Below are 23860 nucleotides of genomic sequence, written 5' to 3'. Positions count from 1 at the left end.
GTCTTTGCTGCCCTGTTACGGGGGCCTGGTGGTACTAAATCCAGATCTGCCATTGGAAAGAGGAGATTCGGCCCGATCCATAGATGTATGACTTGGCCATAATAAGGTCATTTATAGGCCCGATATTCTGTCCAGATGGCAAAATTCAGTACTGTATCTACAAAACCCCCTGTAAATAATCTGCCCTTTATTCATTTGCTTAGAATTTTCACGTCTGGTCAATGTTAGTATGGTGTTATTCACCATCAAAGATGAAAAAAAATATATAATAATAATTCATATTCTCCTTTGGTTCATTACAATTTACTCAAGCATAGTAACAGACACAATATTTCTGACACTGGGAATACATTCCCTGAGGTCCATAGATGTCCCTAGATACCAAGAACATGCTAATTGACCTTGTAGAAGTGGAGCAATCTTCCATTTACTTGGGTATGCACTTTTAGACAAATTTTTTGAAAATATAGCTAGGGCTTAAGAGTTTAATTCAGGCTCCATTTAATTGCCAAAATGGACATTAAGCAATTAACATGGAATTTAACACCCGCTAGAACAAACTCTATATCAACCCATAGCTGCATATATCAGAGTTCTATGGCTGTAGGCTAATGGCCCTGATACCAGGGGCCTGGGCTATGGCTATATATGTGTGTCGCCACTAGCGAGTGGACAATGCCTTGTATCGCTAAATGTCCTTAAAAACACATTGAACTTCTGAGGTATTTGAATCTCATGTATGTAGAATTTAAGTGATGGATTCAAATAAAGTATTTAAAATGTATGTGTAGGTGCGGAAGACGGCCCAGGCTGCTCTATTGGTCCTCCTGGAGCAGGAAGTGATGACGCCGTGTGAGTTGGTGAAGTGGGTGTGTCCTGTCCTGGTGGAGCTGAGTGCACCCGACTCCAACGACGATGTCAAGACGGAAGCCATGGCTGTAATTATTATATTATAATTACAAATATATTAGTTGCACTACAGTTTAAATATAAAGACTACAGTTTACATATGAACACTGCAGTTTAAATATTAACACTACAGTTTAACCTCTTAAGCATCGGACTGCCCGACAGCGGGCCGTCACACACTTGTGCGCACGTCGCGGCACTTTGCTCTCGTCTGTCGGCTCCGGGGTGCGTCTTCGCCGATCAACCAATACAGTGTTGGAAAGTTGAATTTGCCGCCTTTTAATCGTCACCACACTCGACCTATTTGCGTGATTCCATTCTCGAGTTACAAGACGAAACATCCGGCGAGCGTCATTTGACAAGCCGTTCGGACAAGTGACCACGTCCAGTTGTGAGCGGTGAACTGACCAGTCACCGCTGATGGCGAAAATGATTGACCACCGTTGTAGCCAAGGAGCGTCTGCTCCGAAAGTGATCCGGGAAGGGCGCTGGGAGTGGGGGAAGGTGACTAGAGCATCGAAATTAATTGCAGCGGACGGCCATTTTCGATAATCATGCCGAATTTTTACCGGTACACACAATGTAAAGGCATCCGGCAACAAGTAAACAGAAATGCAAGTACACAAAACGTTTACTTCGGTGTGTATAAACCTCTGTAACTCTATTTCATTAGCACTCAAAGTGATTTTTTGCATGTGCTATAAGTATAAAGTATAATACATTTCAAATTACTTTGGGTATGCGAAAACGCAGCCCGGAGCCGAGCCGACAAACGAGGCCAAAGTGCCGTGACGTGCACGCGAGGGTGTGGCGGCCCGCCGTTGGGCCATCCGATGCTTAAGTGGTTAACACTACAGTTTAAATATTAGCACTACGGTTTAAACATTAACACTACAGTTTAAATAACACTGCAGTTTGAATATTAACATTATTATTAACACTACAACAGTTTGCATTGTACACCTCTGTACTTCTGTATGACAACTATTAAAGAAACTTGCATTCAAATATACTACAATTTACAGGCTTCACACAAGGTCCTTGAAGTGCTTAAAGTGCTTGATTCTTTTACAAGGTGCTTAAAAAGTCGCATTCGCATTTAAAGTTTTGTTCGTCCATGATACAAATGTTCTGAATCAAGAAATAGAATAATTTGTGCTCGTCACCAATGCAAGAGGCTGCGGTCTCGACTCCTGGAGAGTCAGCATTGCCTTGGCTTGGGCTGATCACTATACTAACTCGTAGGTGGGTCCTGGGCGTTGTGGACAGCGACCCAGTTCGGTCGGGGCGCCTGCACAGCGAGGGTAGGATCTGGAGAAAGGTAGTGTGACCTTCCACACGTTACACTCTCCCGGTGAGAATCTGCGCTGCCAGGCTGGCTGCCGGCGGGCTGCACATGTGTCGGAGGAAAACATGTGACAGTCTCCGGCCTCCCGGACCAACAGTAGGAGGCGGAGTGCGCAACAACCAGGAAGGGGGTTGGGAATTGGCATAACGACTAACAGTGGGATGGGAGAAAATTTAAAGTGTAACTAATTGTCGGAAATTGGTTTTAAGCCATAACTATTAGATCAAATTCTTTTCTATAAAAAAACTGCATTTAAAAGTGAATTGTATCCCTTTTAAATGCCCTTTTAAAATAAGAAATACTGCATAGAAAAGTACTTGAAAGTCCTTTAATTTCATTTTGCAATGTCTGTGGGAACCCTGAGTTTAAATATTAAAGGCATAATAAGTAGGGTTGGGTATACCGTTCACATTTTAACCGGTACCTGGGAATCGATACCGGTACCCGACGGTACCTTTTTCCGGTACTTTCATTATAACAACATTTTTATTTCTGTTGTAAAACTAAACTAATGTCTAAACTTCTCAATTTCAACATTGTTATCACACCACACAAACTAAAACCCCTCCCTACCTCCCTCTCCCAACAATTTTTTTTATGTTGCATGATCATGTATACATTTATTATGTATTATTTTTAAGTTTAAATATCAACATTATCTGGCCCTAGATTTGATTAAAAAAGAAAACATTATCTGGCCATCCTCAGTAAATAGTGTAACGTTTATTTATAGTGTACTTTAAATCATTGAACGTAGAGAGAGACATATAGGGATAGGGAGAGAGATTCAGCCCCCCGGGCTACCAATCTACATCTAAAACCTTCAGAAAGATATGTATGTGATATGGTGCTCATTGTATATAATGAATTAAATGTATATTTTTCTGGAATGGTGGTGTTGACAGCAGATGACGGAGACAGCAGTGGTCGCTAGCTCACTTGTAGATTACTTTAAATAGAGGTAAGACTGCTAAATTGAACGTGTAAATTCCATCTAGCTGTCCAATCACACAACACCATTCCATCTCGCTGTCCAATCACACCGGCACACCAAAAGCTATGGCTGCAACATAAGTTGTAGAGGGGAGTGCCATTATGGAAGAGTGTAATGTCCCTTTCTCTCCATGCAGAATGCGCAATGCTTGTTCAGTGTTGAGCACCCAAGCATTAACCCTTTCACTGCCACACTACAGAAGGTTAACCCTTTACTATCACACTACCGACGGTGTGGCAGTGAAAGGGTTAACCTGCTGTTGTGTGGCAGTGAAAGCTTTAACCTTCTGTGTATTGTCGCAGTGAACGGGTTAACCGTTTGGTAGTGCGGCAGTGAAAGGGTTAATGAACTCCTTGAAAACTGTAGTCCTAGTTGTTGCCATTGAAGGTGATGAGTGTGTGTGTGTGTGTGTGTGTGTGCGTGTGTGTAGATGATGTGTAAAATGGCTCCTCTGGTGGGCAGGGAGGTGACGGAGAAACTGTTTCTACCTCGTTTCTGTGAGCTCTGCTGTGACTGCCGCATGTTCCACGTCCGTAAGGTCAGTATAATAATCTGTCCAGTGATGAACTGTAGTTATTATCAGCAGCACTTCTTCTATGTCCGACACTGACAGCCCTGACACACCAGTCGTGCGCGAAGGCGGGCGGGCGACCGACCAGCGCTTCACTTTCGCTCCCATGTTAACGGACGTAGCTCTGCCCACTGGCCGCAAGCGCACGCACGACTCGCAGGGTGGAAGCGATCGTTTTCGCTTTGGTTGGATTCAGAGGCGTGCACCACGCGCATTTTCACAGAAATACACTCAATATCTGCATTATTACCACACATATAGATGTTCTTCAACCAGCTAATGTGTCTGTATCTTTCCCAATACAAATAAACCATACTACTATACTTTTTCAGGAGTACAGTCACACTGATCATCATTCTAAAATGAATTCTAACATTCTAATTAATTATATAATAACTGGTTATACATGCAAAATGGGGACTGACTTCGCATAGGCATTTACAGCTGTTCCAATGTAAATGTGCCTTCCTTTGTGCACTTTCGCCCGCTCTGAAGTCGGACTCGGTGTGCCAGGCCACGCACGCGATCTCGCACGGAACTCGCGAGTGCCTGAGTGCGCGACTGGTCTGTTTGCGCCGTGAGTTTGGCTGTGCGCTGTCCAGGGCTGAACTGGACAGCTAGAGACAACTGAAAACAAAGTCTAATTTCTCTCTACATTCACCAGTGCTGTTCAGTGGTTGAAGTAAATAAAAGCCTGGGTTATTAATGACTTAGCCTGGTAATATTTACCGTGTGTTTATTGCAGGTAATATTTACCGTGTGTTTATTGCAGGTAATATTTACCGTGTGTTTATTGCAGGTAATATTTACAGTGTGTTTATTGCAGGTAATATTTACTGTGTTTATTGCAGGTGTGTGCAGCTAATTTTGGAGACATGTGCACGGTGGTGGGAGGAGGCGCCACAGAGGAGCTGCTGGTAATTCATTAATTAATTAATGTACAGGACGGTCTGTAATTAATATACAGTACAGTCTTAACACTTTGAGTGCCACGCTATTTCCCCACCTTTGTACTTAGTGTGCCAGCGCTGTAATGTATATGGAATTTCACTGTGCGTTGCGGTGTTTGCAGGGCTATATCTATATTCTATATTATAGCTATGGAGACAATACTATGGCTCATTTGACATTAACAATCCATCGTTCAACATGTGAAAAAGAATACATTTTTCATGTATATGTTCGCGGGTTATACCATGGTCGTGGACGGTATAAACGGTATACGGTATAAACGGTATGAATTTGCGCTACGGTATGGATTTTGACTATACCTTCATACCTGTGCTAACCAGCTAGCCCCTGTGTTCACCACCATATTTAATCGATCCCTGGCGGAGTCAGTGGTCCCTGCCTGCTTCAAGATGTCTACCATTATCCCGGTACCAAAGAAACCCTCCCCAACAGGTCTCAATGACTACAGACCGGTGGCACTCACCTCTGTGGCCATGAAATGTTTTGAGAGGCTGGTCAAAGATCACATTTGTGCCTCCCGCCCCAGTGATATGGACCCTATGCAATTTGCATACAGGCCAAACGGTCCACTGACGATGCGGTCTCCCAAGTACTGCACAGCACCCTCTCTCACCTAGACCGTCAGAAGGGGGGCTATGTGAGACTGTTGTTCATTGACTACAGCTCAGTGTTCAACACCATAGTCCCCACCAGACTGGTGGACAAGCTGATCGAGTTGGGTCTGAGCTCCGCTCTGAGCGCCTGGATACTGGACTTTCTGAGTGAAAGGCCCCAGGCGGTCAGGGTGGGGGGTCAGACCTCCAACACCATCACCCTGAGCATCGGGTCCCCCCAGGGCTGTGTTCTGAGCCCTCTGCTGTACTCACTATACACACATGACTGTGTGGCCAAGTTCAGCTCCAACTCCATAGTGAAGTTTGCGGACGACACAGTGGTGGTGGGGCAGATCTCGGACAACGACGAGAAGGCCTACCGGGAGGAGGTTGAGGTACTGGAACGCTGGTGCCAGGACAACAGCCTGCTCCTGAACATTGGTAAAACCAAGGAGCTGATCGTGGATTTTAGGAGGAGACAGCGGAGACACACACACCACTGAGGATAAACGGGGCTACCGTGGACAGGGTGAGCAGCTTCAAGTACCTGGGGGTCCACATCTCAGAGGATCTGACATGGACAACACACATAGACTCAGTCGTAAAAAAGGCGAAGCAGCGCCTCTACCACCTGAGAAAGTTAAGGAAGTTCAGAGTATCTTGGAAGATACTCCAGTCCTTCTACTCCGGAGCTGTAGAGAGCATCTTTTTTTTTTATCCACTTTTTCTCCCATTTTCAATTTTTCTCCCATCCCAATTTCGTATCATCCAATTCAACCCTCCCCTGTCTCGAACGCTGTTTCTTGCCTCCCACAAGCCGGCTGCAATGTGGACTAAGTCATACATAGCACGAGTCCCCTCCGATACTCGAGGTAACAGCAGTCACATCTTTTCACCTGCGCAGTGCGATCTTTCAGCATCAGGGGTCTGCGCTTTGGAGGGGCGCCGCCCCCATCGCTTCCTGATTCTACTGTGCAGGCGCATCAACCGACCTGTAGGAGTCGCTGTCCACAACGCCCGATCCCCACCCATCAGTTTCCCACCCCCTAATACTGCCAATGTGTATTAGTACGGACGACCAGCTAAACTGAAAGCAATGTGGAGCGCTGGGCTCGAACAGACGAACCCAGCGTATCCAGTATTCGTGGTGAGCGCCTTGCCCACTGCACCACGTAGCCACCCCTGTAGAGAGCATCTTGACTGGAAACATCACTGTCAAGTCAAGTAACTGGAAACATCACTGCCTGGCATGGAAACAGCACGGCGCAGGACAAGAAGGCCCTACAGAGAGTGGTGCGCTCAGCCGAGCGTACCACGGGTATTGCACTACCACCCCTGCAGGTCCTATACAACGAGGTGCAAATCCAGAGCCTGCAGAATAATGAAAGACCCTCACCACCCCAACAACAGCCTGTTCATGCTGCTGCGGTCAGGCAAACGCCTGCGAACACCAGCAACTAGGACAGAGAGACTTCGGCTCAGCTTCTTCCCCCTGGCCATCAGAGCCTTGAACACTGAACTCTCCACACACAAGCACACATGAGCACACACACAACACACACACTGTACATGCTCACACACTAGCAGCCACTTTAACCCTTTCTCCGCCGATGACGTGTTAACACGTCATTCTCCGCCATGCGTAATCTGCCAATGATGCCGTAAGGCGTCTTTGAGATCAATATTTCATATTTTCGTCATGGTATTCATATGTCACTCACGGAGTCTTGGGTGATGCTGTCTGGGCCATCACAACTCTGCAACGCTTCAATACCGCCACCTCGTGGCTGATCGACGAGTTGCCAAACCGGAAGTGCTTGGTCCGTCCCCTATTTTCGTCCGGCCACTCGCTTAGCGTCCCAGGACTCAATACAGACACCGTCGATATGAATCTTTGCCATAACTCAATAATCAACATGTTTTGGACCTGTATTAGTAATATACAAACCGGAATAGGATCGCATCGATCAACATCCCATAATAGTGATCTTTTTGCTCCAGTGTGATCGCCCAACGGTAAGAGGAGACTGACGTGAGTTTCAGCGTTTTTCTTTACCATTTTCTATACAAACTGCTCTGATCAATATATCACCCATACTACATGAATCATTTAACGTCGGTCATTGAATTATAAACGACCCCCCCCCCCCCCCTCCGGTCACCCGCAGATGACCAGTCATGACGTTTAGGACCATGTACAGTTGACATTTGTTATATAACGTTGATCGGTATCAAACTGCATTTGATCATCTAATATATGCATTTATGGCTATATCTCACGTTCTATGAAATACAGCAGAAAACGATAAACATTTATACTCTAGACGGTATTTTAGTATGAATGTGTGAATGAAAAAGTAAAACGTTCCTACATCCTGAACGATAGATAATTGATGTTGAATGGGCCATAGTAATGTCAATTTAGCAATACAATTTAAAAAGTTATAGCCCTGCAAAGAAGGTGAACATCTCCATAGACAAATAGCGCTGGCAGAGAGGCTACAAGGATGGATATAAGCTTCGGCAGAGAATGGGTTAACATGAGTACACACACTCATGCTGCACACGCTCACACTTTGGCCACTTTACAAAAGGAAAGGTCACTTTAAGAATGGTATAGTATAACTTGAGATTGTATAATATAGCATTGTATAACACTGTACATAAAGACCCAGTGCCTCATCCGTAGCTAACAGTGTATTGCACTACCACAGGACCTAGCATGTCCAGTCCTACCATGCTCTGTAAATAACTCATGTACATATACCGATATGCCCTACTTTGTTTACTTGTTTATTGCACAATGTCGTTCTATTGGATTCTTATTGTATATTACTATTGTATTATGCACATCGTTGCGGGCAAGACCCCCCGCATTTCATTGTATACTTGTATGCCGTGACAAATAAAACACTTGACTTGACTTGCCTTGTGACCGGTAGACAGAGCAGCTAAGTCACAGCAGTAGCAATGACGTTAACGTTACTTGACTATTCACTCAACGTTTGCAGTGGTCGTTGCATAGTGTTTAATTGTACCGAGTTTTTCTCCACTTGTTTACGGACCTTGCCATATAGTTTGGGCATTTCAATTTGGCTAAGGAGGCTGAGAGGAGACTTGCTTTAGCACAGCAATGGGCTAACGTTAGCCGCTAAGCTAACTCACGTTAGCCACTAAGCTAACGTTCTAACGTGACTCTGTGGCACCAGTTCCATTAGTGAGGAAAGGGGGGGAGGGGGGTATATTGAAGAAGCTTGACAACAGAGGTTCAAAGATAACTTCACATTTATTAATTTACAGTACCATCTGTAAGTAATTAATATACAATACAGTCTGTAATTAATATACAGTACCATCTGTAAGTAAGGAATATACAATACAGTCTGTAATAAATTTACAGTACAGTCTAAGTAATTAATTTACAGTACAGTCTGTAGATAATTAATATGCAGTAGTTTGTAAGTAATTAATATACAGTACAGTCTTAAGTCATTAATATACAGTACGGTTTGTAAGTAATCAATATACAGTACAGTCTAAGTATTTGATATCCAGGTAAGTATTCGATATACAGTACAGTCTGTAAGTAATCAATATACAGTACAGCACATAGTTTGAAAGCTAAAATGGCCGCAGTTTGATTGACACCCTGCTTGACCTAATACATGCTTCCAATATCCGGTTATAAGACCAAACGGGCAACGAGCGTCAGTTTCGAAAAAATTACCACCTCCGGTTTCGCCTCTCAATGACCGGACCGTGGGAATACTATAGCTTGAAATGTTTCCTCTTCAAATTACTTGAACTTGAGTTCAGTAGCTCTGAATATTGCCATACATTTACATTATTCATCCTATTGATACACTGACTGACAGCAACTTTATTTCTACTGTGATAACTGTGCATTTCATACTCTTCTCTGCAATATATTTATACTTATTCATCCTATGGATATACTGACTGCAAGCAACTTTGTTTGCTGTGATAACTGCATCTTTAAGTTGTGAATTCTTTATCTCATTGTATGAAGTATAATGACAATAATATCTATTCTATATATAACAGCTATTTTCACAAGTCATTGCACTCTTGTCAGCACTTTACTGATAGTGGCTGGGCGCGTTGTAGGGGGCTATGGTTCACGCCCAGTACAGACTGTTCTATGTGCTGTTATCTTGACGCGCTAAGAAATAAAGAGATGCTACAAGATTCAAATGAGCACATCTTCTTCACACATTTTCAGATTCCAACCTATATGACACATCATTTGAAAGCATACATTCTGTACTTTCACAATCTGTAAAATGACGATGGAGACATGTGGTCACAATCGCTGGTCGTGGTCACATAAGTACAGTCTTAAGTAATCAATATACAGTACAGTAAAGGAATAAATATACAGTACAGCCTGTAAATAATTAACATGCAGACTTGAAATGAACTCGACTATAAGGTTAAAGGTCAAACCATATCAGGTGAACCATGTAGGTTTTTACATACATAGTTCCCCCCCCCCCCATTTAAGGGATCAAATATAATTGGATAAAGCCTAAACATATAAACATAAAGTGTGTGACAATGGTTTTCTGTTTGTCTGTCTGTAGCTGCCCAGGTTCTTCCAGCTCTGCGGGGACAATGTCTGGGGTGTGAGGAAGGCGTGTGCAGAGTGTTTCATGACGGTGTCGGCCGCCTCGTCTGCCGACGTCAGGAGGACCAAACTGGCCTCTCTGTTTATCAACCTCATCACAGACCCTTCTAGATGGGTTAGTACTGTTTTATCAACCTCATTACAGACCCTTCTAGATGGGTTAGTACTGTTTTATCAACCTCATTACAGACCCTTCTAGATCGGTTAGTTACACGCTGTTTAAAACCTCTTAGCATGCAACGGCCCGGGCTGTTGTGCCCGCCGGCGGAACAGACGAGAGTCACGGCACTTTGCGAGCGTCTAGTGGCTCTGCGTTGCATTTTTCGCCGAACATATAAATGACGGAATTAAAGCTCTTATTTGTTGCCGTTTGAATGCCACAAAATCCGTGCCTCGGATCTCGAGTCACATGGCGATATGTCAGGCGTGCAACTTTTTACGTGTGAGCGTCTCAAATGACCACCCCGTACTCCCGGTGCTCTAACTCTGCCAATCATCCGCCGTTTGCGAAAATGAATGATCAGGGTTGTAGCCAATGAGTGTAGCTTTCCAATGATCCCCCACATGGGGGTGTGCAAATAATGGATCTAGGTGAAAGGTGACGAGTGAAAAAAAATTCCCAATGAAACATGAGTACACAAGTTCAAGTACAACTCAAGTTCAATCCTATGTTACTCTATTTCATTAGCTTTCTTTCAAAAGAGACCAGGCTTATGCATGTGCTATAAGCATAAAGTATAAAGATAAGCTTTGCAGAAAAAGTATGCAGTCCTCAAGTTCAAGTAAAAAGAAAATGGCCGCTTTTCTGGGTGCATGTTGAGAGTTTAACAACCTCATTACAGACCCTTCTAGATGGGTTAGTACTCACTGTTTAACAACCTGAGTCGGTACTCACTACACACTGTTTATGAACCTAATTACATACCCTTCTAGATGAGTCCGTAACCTCATTACAGACCATTCTAGATGGGTTCGTACACTGTTTATCAATCTCAGTACAGACCCTGCTAGATGAGTCTGTGGCGTCATATACTTTTCTAGATGGGTTAGTACACACTATTTAACAACCACATTATGAACCCTTCTAGATGAGTCAGTACACACTGTTTTATATTCAATACTGAATTATAGTTGGAGGACTAGAGACCAGGGCCCTCATTTATCAACAATGCGTAGAAAGTGTTCTATTTCCGGGCGGCTAGGTGGTGTAGTGGGCAAGGCACTCGCCACCAGTGTGGAGACGCTAGGATTTGCGTGTTCGAATCCAGCTCTCCACATTGTTTTCAGTTTAGCTGGTCGTCCGCAGTAATACACATTGGCCGTATTACGGGGAGGGAAACTGAAGGGTGGGGATCGGGCGTTGTGAACAAGCGACTCCTACAAGTCGGTTGGTGCGCCTGCGCAGTAGAATCAGGAAGTGTCGGGGGCAGCGTGAGCCTCCCACGCGTTACTCCTCGACACTGAGAGATCGAGCTGCGCAGGTGAAAAGATGCGACTGCTGTTACCTCCAAGTACCGGAGGGGACTTGTGCTATGTATGACTTAGTCCACATTGCAGCCGGCTTGTGGGAGGCAAGAAACAGCGTTCGTGACAGGGGAGGGTTGAATTGGATGATACGAAATTGGGATGGGAGAAAATATAGAAAAAATGGGAGAAAAAGTGGATCAAAAAAAAAGAAAGTGTTCTATTTCCGTTCCTACGCACGGAATTTAGAATGCGTGCACAGGTCATACGCACACTCCGTGTTGATAAATACCATTTGTTCCTACAGTCAATGCTCGTGCATGATTATCCATATTTGGTAATGAAACACCCCCATGGGATGTGAAATAATGGACTAACCTGAGCGAACTCTGAGAAACTTCACTGAGAGCGAGATTGTTCACGGAGGTCTAAGCAACTAATTTAACGCACTGTCGAACCAAGAAGACACAACGCGTGTTATGGGATAAATACGCGACAGGCTGGTGGACTAGTATACCTTATATCATATCATATTCATATGTCTCCAAGGAATCGTGGGGCTCTGGGGAAGAAAGTTTGGGAACCCCTGCTATTATAGCCTATCCTTTATAATGTTATAGGCTATTTTATTTACAGTTTACTTTATCAGCCTACCCAGCATGTAATACGTTCTTTGTTAGAACTCAACTCGTTATTATTTTGCACATAGACTGCAGAAACACGGGAACGCCCGACTTATATTCAAAAGTCTTTGACACAAAACGAAATAAGTGGAACCTCGAAGCTGCAAGCAGAATACAAGCCATATATCACCCACACCATACATGCTACCTGTATCCAGAGCATGTATGCTTTTCATTAATTTAAGACACATTTATTGCAAGGGTTTTGTAATACACATAAACTCAACAAATAACCTCTGTTCTCGTTGCAATGCGTTTTTAATTCTTTCTTATACAGTAGGAAGGGGGAAGAACACTATATCGTGGGTGTTCATATGACCCGTATTCTGCCCACAGCCCTGAAATTCCACCCACCTCGCCCAACAATGGCAAAGCCCCCCAAATACAGCGTATGTGGAGAAGTGGACTAAGCCGAGCGAAGCGTGTTATGGGAGAAATACGCGACAGGCTGACAGAGACGTGTACACGTACGGTGATGTCGGATATGATATCTATTAACCATTGCTGCCTGGGCAGCGCAAACACTAATAAAGACCGTGCTGGAATATGACTGCCTTTTCCCGTTTCGTTTGATTAATACCCAGGGATTAAAGTTCTCCTCAATTTTATTCCAAAATCGCGATATTTTTCGTCAATTCTCTACCTGCATATGATTTGTAGAATCTATTTTGATGTCTGTATTAGGTAGCCTACATATAAACAATAATACGAGAGCATATACAAGAACAATGAATCTCACTGCCATGTATGATGTAGCCTACGCCATGTGTAGCCTGCCTATATGTGATCAATACAAACTTGAACTTGAATTCCATCATCATATTTATATGTTGTGTCTGTCCACTATGTTTGTTACTTTGTTATTTCCCCCCCTATCTATGTAAAGCGACCTTGGGTCTCTTGAAAGGCGCTATATAAAATGAAGCTTATTATTATTATTATTACGTCTCAGTTAGTTTCAGTGAAGTTTCAACAGAGGTAATCTATTCTAACCAACAAATTGAAGTAGAAAGCATTTCGTTGTGACCAAATCTTATTTGGAAACATGACACACAAAATAATAGTATTTCGCTTTTTACTTGAAACAATATTTAATCGCGTTTGGAGGTGGGTGTTCTGCGTCTGCCCCCCCGTGCCAAACAAGCAGGCAAACCTCTTGTTCGCGCGTGAGCACGTTATAATTACACTACTGTCGCTATTTTACAATGAACTATAATGAATTACGGGTCATACAGACCACGCGCCAGTGTTGGAAGTAATGCACGGAAGCTTATTTCCGCATTGCAATAATAATATTCTACCACGGGGCGCCAGGTACGCATGGTCGGAGCTGTGCATAAATATACGCACAAAGTCAAGCACACGTTCAAATTGATAAGTCACACACTTTGCTTAGAAATGATCGTACGCACGGGTTACGCACATATCTGTGCGTACGCACCATTGATAAATGAGGGCCCAGGATGCTTTGGGTAGTTGGATGTCCGAGACAATGACCTGAGAATGTACCAACATGTCTGTCTGTCTGTAGGTAAGACAGGCAGCCTTCCAGTCTCTCGGTCAATTCATCTCCACCTTCGACTCCTCTTCCTGCATGGGGCAGGAGACCAGCAGCAGGTACACACACTTTGCACACACGTATGCACGCACGCACACACACTCATGATGACTGACTGATGCTGATTACTTGTCATAAAACTTAGTTGACATCTGCAGCTGTTCTACTTAATCTATGTATACAGTATTAGTATAGGACATTATACTGTATATATACATAAACTATATATATGTACTGTACATTATGCTGTATATATAAACTATATACTCTAAACTTGATCCATAGCGTGAGAATACTGACTTATACTGTATATATACATAGACTATATGCTAAACTTGATTCATAGCCTAAGAATACTGAGATCAATCTGAACTACATAAACTATATATATACTGGTCATTATACTGTATATATACACAAACTATACTAAGCTTGATCCATAGCCTGAGAATACTGAGATCAATCCAAACTACATAAACTATATATATATTAGGGGTGTAACGGTACACATATTTGTACCGAACTGTTTCAGTACGGGACCTTCGGTTCAGTATGCGCTGTGTACCGAACGAATGCAACGTTACTTTAACCTCTTACCATGCACCGAAATCGGGCCGTCATGCACGGACGTCGCAGCACTTTGCGAGTGTCTACTGGCTTGGGTCTGCCGAACATATAATATACTGTTCAAAACATCTTATTTGCCGCAGTTCAAACGCCACCTCACTCTACCAATTCCGTGCCTCGGTTCTCTAGTCACATGACTATATGTCAGGCGAGCATCGTTTTACGCGCTGCGCATCAAATGACCACGTCGGACAGTATACGCTCGAGAACTGACCAATCACGCTGATGGGTGAAAATGATTGGTCAGCGTTGTAACCAGCGAGTGTCTGCTTCCAACAATACCCCACGTGGGGGGGGGGGGGGGGGTGCAAATATAGGAAGTAGGTGAAAGTTGACGAGCGAAAATGAGAAGTGACTCAGACTTCAGAACACATTTCTGAGAAGTGACTCAGGTTTACTCAAACCTCTCTCAAACACTAATTTCTGAACAAATTTGTATAACATTTGGACCGACCTGTACTACTGAGATCAATCTGAGCTACATGAGCTATATCACTAAGATGTTTAACCTGTTAATAAGCCCTAGCCATATTTTATGAATATTTGCCTAAAAGTACATACCCAAAAATAAATGGAAGATTGCTCCACTTCTACAAGGTCCATTTGCATGTTCTTGGTATCTAGGGACATCTATGGACCTCAGGAAATGTATTCCCAGTGTCAGGAATATTGTGTCTGTTACTATGCTTGAGTAAATTGTATGAACCAAAGGTGAATATCAATTATAATTTGTTTTCCCATCATTGACGGTGAATAACACCATGCTGACATTGACCAAAAGCAGAAAGATACCACTGAGCTCTTTCAGCACCTTCTTGAGATCAAGTGTACTAAAAAGTTAAGCAAATGAACATAGGGCAGTTGATTTATTTGTAGATACAGTACTGAATTTTGCCATCTGGACACATGCAATATGAAATATGAATATAGAATATCAGACCTATAAATTACTTTATTATGGCCACGTCATACATTTATGGATCGGCCCAAATCTCATCTTTCCAATGGCGAGAGTAAATAATTACCCGATTGAGACGTGGTTTTCTCCGACCTAGACGTTCACAGAAAGGTAAAGAAACAATATACGTTGTATTCTATGGCAATAACATTGAGGTTTGTTCGACCTGTGAGATATAAACACAACATTCACGTCAATGATTGTAAGAAAAAATTGTGTTCCTTCCTTTGTCTGCAGCTGGTGTGAGCTGGGTAGTGTAGTTTTATGAAAAAGCCCTGGGTCTCCTCTTTCTCTGGACTACAACGATTTCATGAGTGCATCTTCTTCTTGCGTCTAAATCAAACGTTTTCCGATGCAATGCGCAGAGATTTTTATTTCGTTAATAACACTTAAAATCGTTGCTAAACAAACGTAGTGCTGAAACTGCTGTTTTGATAGGGTTACTGTCTTTACTCTTGGATACATTTGAAAAAGAAACACAACATCACTTAATATGGACTGTATTGATGTGTATTTGTGCAGCGTTAAATAAATATTGGCCCGGTGCTGGGCAGATCGGGCTTAACAGGTTAAATAAGAATACTTAGATCAATCTGAACTACATAAACTATATTATTAAGATGTTTAAATGACAAATAATTTCTCCCTTCAGCACTGAAGAGAAGACCAGCCCTGCTCAGGAAGAAGACTCCATATCCCACAATCCACCGCTCTCCTGTGACCCCACCCTGCCAGCGATGGGGGGAAGGGACGAGGACAAGGAGAGCACAAACGCACTCCATACAGAGACACCACACATACACTCACCAGTGCTGCCAGAGGCCACACACACACCAGAGGCAGAGGAGAGGAAATGTACACAACACTCGCCAAGCAACACACACGCAGGCATGCAGGACACTCATTCTGAGATTGAGGAGACGGATGGAGGCATGCTGGAGGAATACAACACTACCACAGTCTCCTACGTTACTTCCTCCTCTTCTATCTCCTCACCTCCTCTCTCATCACCTCCTCTCTCCTCTCCTCCCTCCTCTCCTGTCACTTCCTCACCTCCTATCCCCTCCTCTCCTATCTCTTCGCCTCCTCTCTCCTCCTCTGTCTCCTCCTCCTCCATCGCTGAGGCAGACATGTTTAACTCCTTCCACTTCTGGAGAACTCCCCTCCCGGTGATCGATCTGGATCAGGAGTTACTCAGTGCTCCTTCCTCCCTGTTCTCCTCCTTCTCCTCCCCCTCCCGCCGGGCCCACAGTGCTGCTCCTGCCTCCTCCCTCCAGACCCCCGACCAGACGCTTTATAACCAGGACTCTCTCCCTCAAACCCCCCTCCCCCCAGCCCAGTCTCCAGAATCACTTCAGACTCCTAGAGACAACTGGGAATCCACTGGTAGGTTCATAGAAATATCATCCATTCCTTGTCCTCCAAATGTAAACGGCAGTAACTGTGTGAGGAGAAGAGATTTCCTGTAGTTGGTACAGAGGCAGAACATAAGATATATTAACCTCTTAAGCCCTAGCCATATTTTCCAAAAATTTGCCTAAAAGTACATACCCAAGTAAATGGAAGATTTATTCACTTCTACAAGGCCATTTGCATGTTATTGGTATCTGGGGACATATATGGACCTCAAGGAATGTATTCCCAGTGTCAGAAATATTGTGTCTGTTACTATGCTTGAGTAAATTGTAATGAACCAAAGGAGAATATAATTTATTATATATATATTTTTTATATAAGTCCATCTTTGACTGTGAATAACACCATGCTAACATTGACCAGACATGAAACATTCAAACTGAGCTCATTCAACATCTTCTTGAGATCAAGTGTACAAAAAAATTTAAGCAAATGAATAAAGGGCAGATGATTTACAGCGGGTTTTGTAGATAGTGATACAGTACTGAATTTTGCCGTCCGGACACACGGCTGGGTGGTGCAGCGTACATTGCGCTCGTCACCAACGCAAGAGACACCGGGTTCGAATCCGGCTGTCGGCGTTGCCTCCGGCTTGGGCCGGCTGTCATACTGGCTCAATTGGCAGAGTTAGCGGGTGGAAGTCGATGGGTGGTAATCTGGACGTTGTGGACAGCAGAGACAGGAAATGGAAGGGTAGCGTGAGCCTCCCACACGTTACACCTCGCCAATGAGAGTCCGCGCTGGCAGGTGAAAAGATGTGACAGGCTGCCTCCTCGTGTATCGGAGGAGACACGTGATGCAAGGCTTCTATCCTCCCTACAACCGGCCAGTGGGGGGCATATGCGAGCAACGTTCAAGACAGGGGAGGGGAGAATTGGCACAGCGAAAATTGGGATGGGAGAAAAATAGAAAAAGAGGAGAAAAAGTTAATACAAAAAAAAGTAGAATAACAGGCCAAATCTCCTCTTTCCAATGGCAGAGTTAAATCTGGATTTACTCTCTGGATTTACCACCAGGCGCCCGTTACGGGGCAGCAAAGACTGTGAATGAAATCTACTGTTACTTTTGCATAATATCCATAGCTCTGCCATTTTTCACCAGATTGCAACGCGCTTTTTTTGTAGACGTTCATTCACATAAAGGTATAGAAACAATAAAGTTGTATTTTATGGCAATAACGTTCAGGTCTGTTCAACCCATGAGATATAATCAGGAAAATAACATTGAGTCATATGAATATACTAGTAGTGTTGTGAAGGATCAGATTAAACCGAATATATATATTTATTTATGGATATATATTTAATAGTATTTGTATATCGTTTGATATCCCCTGTATATTCCTTGTACAATATGCACTGAATATCCCTTTAGTCTACTAAACAGCCCATAATAGTTTCATTCTACCATTGGACGAGAACCTGGCGCCAGCAGCCATACCCCTTGGTTCAAGTTCAATCGTGCCGACCAACATGTCGTGGCAAGCCCGGTTCCGCGTAGGAATACGTCTGGCGAAATACGAATGGTACTATTTGTTCACAGCGCATATATATATGGCGCAAGTAAAGTAGAACTTTCTTTTAGTCCATTAGTTCTTTACCCTCCAACCTAGTAACAGACGCGAAGCCTCACCCACGACGCACGTGTGGTGCAGTAAGGCCTACTTGGCCTCAGAATAGGCATTGAGACATCGTATGGATTAATAGTTGAATTGTCATAGTTTGGCACTATACCGTCGAGTTGGACGTATTTCTATTAAGTTAATAATAGTCTATTATGTATGGTGCATCGTTCGGTTAGAGTTATAAAGTGAGCAGTACCCCCATCGTTCCTGACGTTATCTGGAGTCTTAACCAGGCTGGGCAGACCACGTGTGGTGCTTGCATCCGAGGAGCTCCGGGCCAGGACGAGTGGACCTGTACATTGGATTACTTTACCCGGACGACGGCGAGCCTTCCACGGCTTGGATTATCTACATGCTTTGGGTGCTTTGATTATTCCATGGATAACGGCCAACACTGCTGAGTGTTGGAACTACCCCCCGGAGAGGAGTCCAGGTGAGACGGCGCTCTACCCCGAGTGAGGTCGCCTCACGTCTCTTCATCTGTGGACCGGCAGCTACCGTCCACCAGAGGGTCCAGCTGTATTCATCTGCGGACCGAGGTTCTGTGGGCATCGTGTTCAGGACTCTGAATTCTCCCAAGAAATCGTCGGCCAGATGGGATACCGCCAGCGGCTCTTCTAACCCCCCCCCTACTGTCTTACAACCAGCGGGACCCCCCCCCCCCCTTAGTGTATCCAGCTATAATCAATTAAGTACCATCGCTATAGTTCCCTAAAGAACCAGGTTGTATATTTGCTCCCTGCGTAACCAGAGATTGGACATTCAATGTTGATTTACCTACGAATACTCATTTGCCATACAAGTGCATTTCAAATCATAAATGTCATTAAGTGAACGTTGTATATACCCTTTGCTATATAAAATATTCGATTTATACATTTGTGTGGACTTCGTTTCATCAGGTGGGAAAGTGTTCATCATATCTATATCATGTACTGGATGGCCAGAAGTTAAAGTACAAGAGGTAGTGGTTTAATAATACCATACTTATCAATACAGTCAGGGAATTGTACCCCTCAGTTACAATTGGTCCTTCGAGCCGGATGGTAACTAGTGTAATATTAATATAGTGTTATTAATATTGAAATGGCCTATGATGAACACTCCACGAAACGGTCCTCCTAACGTAGAACGCCCGCAGCGCAGACGACAGCCACCTCAGTACTTAGAGGATTACGCTGTCAGTCAACTACCTAGCCTTCGACAAACGGTAAACGCGGTAAAAGTAGAAAGTAAAATTATGTCTGACCTTAACGACCAGGTTTCCCCGACCACAGAGGCCCTAGTGGGTTCTAATGTAACTGACCAAGCTCACGTGGGGACCAGGAGGGAGCTGACATGCCTTTACCCCCCGCCAATACCGAAGAAGTAGTCCCCGACCAGCCCCGGGAGGAAGACAACCCTACAGAGAGAGAACTCTGCACGGAAGAAGAGGAGGAGAGCGCCGAGGAAATAGAGCTCCAGGACTCCCCAACGAGTACACCCAGGAGCGGCTCACCCAGGAGCGGCTCACCTCCACAACCGTCTTCCCCCAGCGAAGCGGAGAGGATGCTACAACAGGCGTTCCTCGTCAGCCTGACAGCCTCTACCGAACGCGATCGACTTCAGGGTGAACGCGATCGACTTCAGGGTGAACGCGATCGACTCCAGACACAGCAACGGAGCGAAGAAGAGCGCATACGCCTGGAGATGAGACGCCTTCAGACGGAAGAGAATATGGCAAGAGACCGGGCCGACGCCCAGCGCGCCGCTGCCGGTGCCCAAAGAGGAGCAGATCTCACCAAGCGCGAAGTCGAGCGCGACAAGTTACAAGCGCAGCTAATGGAGCAGCTGATCCTCAAGGCAACACCCTCTCCCTCCGCCAGGGGTTCAAGGAACTCGTCGAGACAACAGTCAAGGGCAGCGTCTCCTAACCGAGCAAGCGACCCTGAACTTGACCAACAGACCAAGCCTATACCCCCCGCAGACCCCCTTCCCAGACCGGTCCAAGCGAGACCCAGCTACAAGGAAGGAGCGGCATACACTGCGGAGAAGCTAAATAAACGATTACAGGATCTAGAGGACCTGATAGAAGAAGAAGAGGGAGAGGAGGAGAACCAAGCCCGACGACAGCACAGTACTCCACCGGACCAGGAGGTCCAGTACAGCCCAGGCTATACCCCCGCGGCGCTGCGCTACAGACCCCCGACTCTATTCACGGGTGAGCACGACGCACGACCAGCCCCGAGGAATAGCACCTGGACCAGCGGGCCATGGTACCCTGTCGGTACCAGCCCACAGAGAGGCGCAAGAGGAGACTCGCCTAGGAGGTCTCTCCCCCAACGCTCGCCGATGTATCAGCCATCCACGGCGTCATACATTGCCACGCCGTCGTTTCCAGACTTCACCTATGAGAATCGAGCACAGTACACGGAGCTCCGGATGTGCTTAGAGACAATGATGGTGGATGTTGCTGATGAACGTCACAAGTATGCAATATTACTGAAGCACCTGAAAGTACCGCGAGCGCACAATATAGCGCTAGCCTATGCCACCTCTACGACCCCATACACCGCGGCCCTAGCAGCGCTGGACCAGAGATATGGACGTATATGGGATTACGTAATCCAAGAGATAAGGCATATTGATCGCCTACCCCCAGCAACAGACAATCGCTCATTAGACGACCTGTCAATCAAAGTGCAGTCCCTGGTAGGGATGCTGGGAGCGCAACGGGAAAAGGGCATGCATGAGCTATACGCCAACTCTAACGTCGAGAGGATTTTGGAGAAGCTGCCACCCGCAAGACAAGAGCGTTTTAGGCGGCAGAGAGACTACCGGGATCCTAACGGCCCCGAACCATCCCTCCTTGATCTAGCCGACTTCCTGGCGAGAGAAGTCAGCAGCTTACGACTGGATACGTTCGGGCGGAGCACGCCAAGCTCCAGAGAGGGACCCAGGAGAATAAATGATGGAAGAAGATCGGTGACTGTCATGCACCAATCAGAGTCAGTACCGAGCAGTAAGAGCCACAGCACCCCCTCGAGAAAAGAGAAGTGGAAGATGGTGTGCCCCTACTGTGAGAGAACACTGGCTGTCACAATGTGACCTGTTCACAAAGATGAATGCAGAAGAAGTGAGTCAATGGATAAAGTCCAACAGGCGCTGTTACCGATGTGCGCGCAGTCACATGGCAGCCGAATGCCGCCTAAAGAAAAGGTGCAGTCGGTGTGACGGAGCCCATCTAGATATACTACACGCCAGTAACAGAAGACGGCCTTCACCTGCACCATCGAGCGGCACCAAGGCAAGTGTCATGTACATTGACCCCGCCAGCAGCAGCGGCGCCCAAGTGCTCTTAAAGGTAGTCCGTGTGACATTGAGCTACCAAGATAAAGTCATGGACACTTACGCCGTCCTTGATGACGGGTCAGAGAAGACCCTTCTGCTCGCGTCCGCTGCGGCCCAGCTGGGACTGCGGGGGAGCGAGAACCAAATGACGATTCGGACAATAAGAAGAGATTTAAAGACGATAAAGGGCGAGAATGTCTCCTTCACTATCGCAGCAAGCGGGCAGCCAGAGCGACGGTATAGGATTACAAATGCTTTCACCAGCCAAGAAATAGGACTATCGCAGTACACCTACCCCATCGCCAAGCTGATGGATAAATATGTGCACCTGCGTCAACTACCTATCCCGCTCATAGACGGCGCTACCCCGACCCTACTGATAGGCTCCGACCATGCAGAACTCATAGTCCCGATTGACCGGGTCCATACAGGACCCCGAGGCTGTCCTGCAGCAGTCGAGACCCGCCTAGGGTGGACACTACAAGGCCCCCTCGCTAAATCTCTCAACCGAACAGCAGCCACTAGCTGCCTCCACTCCAGAGCGACAGAAGGAGACACCACACTCCTGCAGCATGTCGAGAAGAAAATTGACTGGCGACGTCGTGCGCTGCTCCGCGCCTCCCTGATCAAAGACTGCTTTGATCTCCGGCAGCGGGCCAGCAGCGACCCCCCAGTATTGCGCAACCTCAACCCAGAGGTCGCAGAGGACCCAGCAGCAGATGAAGAGGTCCGACACAGTGTGAAGAACAGTTTCTACGTGGACAACTGTTTACAAAGCGTTTCGACTCGAGAAGAAGCCGAGGCTCTCCTAATCAAGCTACGCGCCTCCCTGATCAAAGGCGACTTTGATCTCAGGCAGTGTGCCAGCAGTGACCCGCACGTATTGCGCAGCCTCTCCCCCGCGGACAAGGCTGCCAGCAGCGAGACCTGGATGGCGACCATCCCAGGAGAAGCCCAAGAAATGACACTAGGACTAGTCTGGCGCTTCAAAACAGACTCGCTCCACTATAGACACAAACCCCTGAGTCCAGAGCAGGGAAGGTCGACGGCGACACCGACCACCAGACGGAGTGTGTACAGAACACTCGCCAGACAATATGACCCGTTGGGATGTATTCTACCTTACACCACCAGGGCAAAGATGATTGTACGAGCACTATGGGACAAGGACCAGGGCTGGGACGACCCAATACCCGCACACCTTGCCTCCACATGGAGAGAGTGGGAGACGGAACTCCGCTCACTCCCAGGCGTCAATATACGCCGCAGCTACTTCCCATCCACAGTGAGGCCAGAGACATGCAAGATTGATCTACACGTCTTCAGCGGCGCCTCCGAAGTAGCCTATGGATCGGTGGCCTACTTGCGTGCCCAAGAGAAGGGAGGAAAGATACACACTGCTTTCATCCTGGCTCGCTCAAGAATAGCCCCACGAAAGCAACAATCTATCCCGCGTCTAGAGCTCTGCGCAGCCCTAGCAGGAGCGCATCTAGCCACGTTAATCCAACGTGAACTCACCATTCCGGTGCACAGAACAATCTTGTGGTCAGATTCCACGACAGTACTCACATGGATCAAGTCTGATTCATGCAGATACAAAGTCTTCGTGGGAGTCAGAGTCACCGAGATTCAAGAGTTAACAGAAGCAGCGAGCTGGCGGTATGTGGACACCAAACACAACCCAGCTGACGTCATCACCCGGGGAATGTCCCTGGATGACCTCACCCGTCGCAACATCTACAGTGACGGACCAGAATTCCTCAAGCTCCCGGAAGAAGAGTGAGGCCAGAGACATGCAAGATTGATCTACACGTCTTCAGCGGCGCCTCCGAAGTAGCCTATGGATCGGTGGCCTACTTGCGTGCCCAAGAGAAGGGAGGAAAGATACACACTGCTTTCATCCTGGCTCGCTCAAGAATAGCCCCACGAAAGCAACAATCTATCCCGCGTCTAGAGCTCTGCGCAGCCCTAGCAGGAGCGCATCTAGCCACGTTAATCCAACGTGAACTCACCATTCCGGTGCACAGAACAATCTTGTGGTCAGATTCCACGACAGTACTCACATGGATCAAGTCTGATTCATGCAGATACAAAGTCTTCGTGGGAGTCAGAGTCACCGAGATTCAAGAGTTAACAGAAGCAGCGAGCTGGCGGTATGTGGACAC

At 45.8% G+C, this 23860-nt stretch overlaps 1 protein-coding gene across 1 annotated transcript in view; it reads left to right on the top strand.

The window, feature by feature from the left end:
- Positions 1-23860, top strand: part of LOC311238196 (serine/threonine-protein phosphatase 4 regulatory subunit 1-like) — a 55022-nt gene that overhangs the window by 11645 nt on the left and 19517 nt on the right. The window contains exons 6-11 of the mRNA XM_084326215.1: positions 792-938; positions 3682-3789; positions 4674-4739; positions 9992-10150; positions 13714-13799; positions 15978-16711. Coding sequence (XP_084182341.1) covers positions 792-938; positions 3682-3789; positions 4674-4739; positions 9992-10150; positions 13714-13799; positions 15978-16711 — 1300 coding nt within the window. The remainder of the gene's footprint in view (positions 1-791; positions 939-3681; positions 3790-4673; positions 4740-9991; positions 10151-13713; positions 13800-15977; positions 16712-23860) is intronic.

This window comes from Notolepis coatsorum (genome assembly GCF_963971535.1).
Source record: "Notolepis coatsorum genome assembly, chromosome: 12".
NCBI lineage: Eukaryota > Metazoa > Chordata > Actinopteri > Aulopiformes > Paralepididae > Notolepis > Notolepis coatsorum.
The sequence above is the reverse complement of the archived record's forward strand: the minus strand, read 5'-3'. Positions and strand labels throughout refer to the sequence as shown.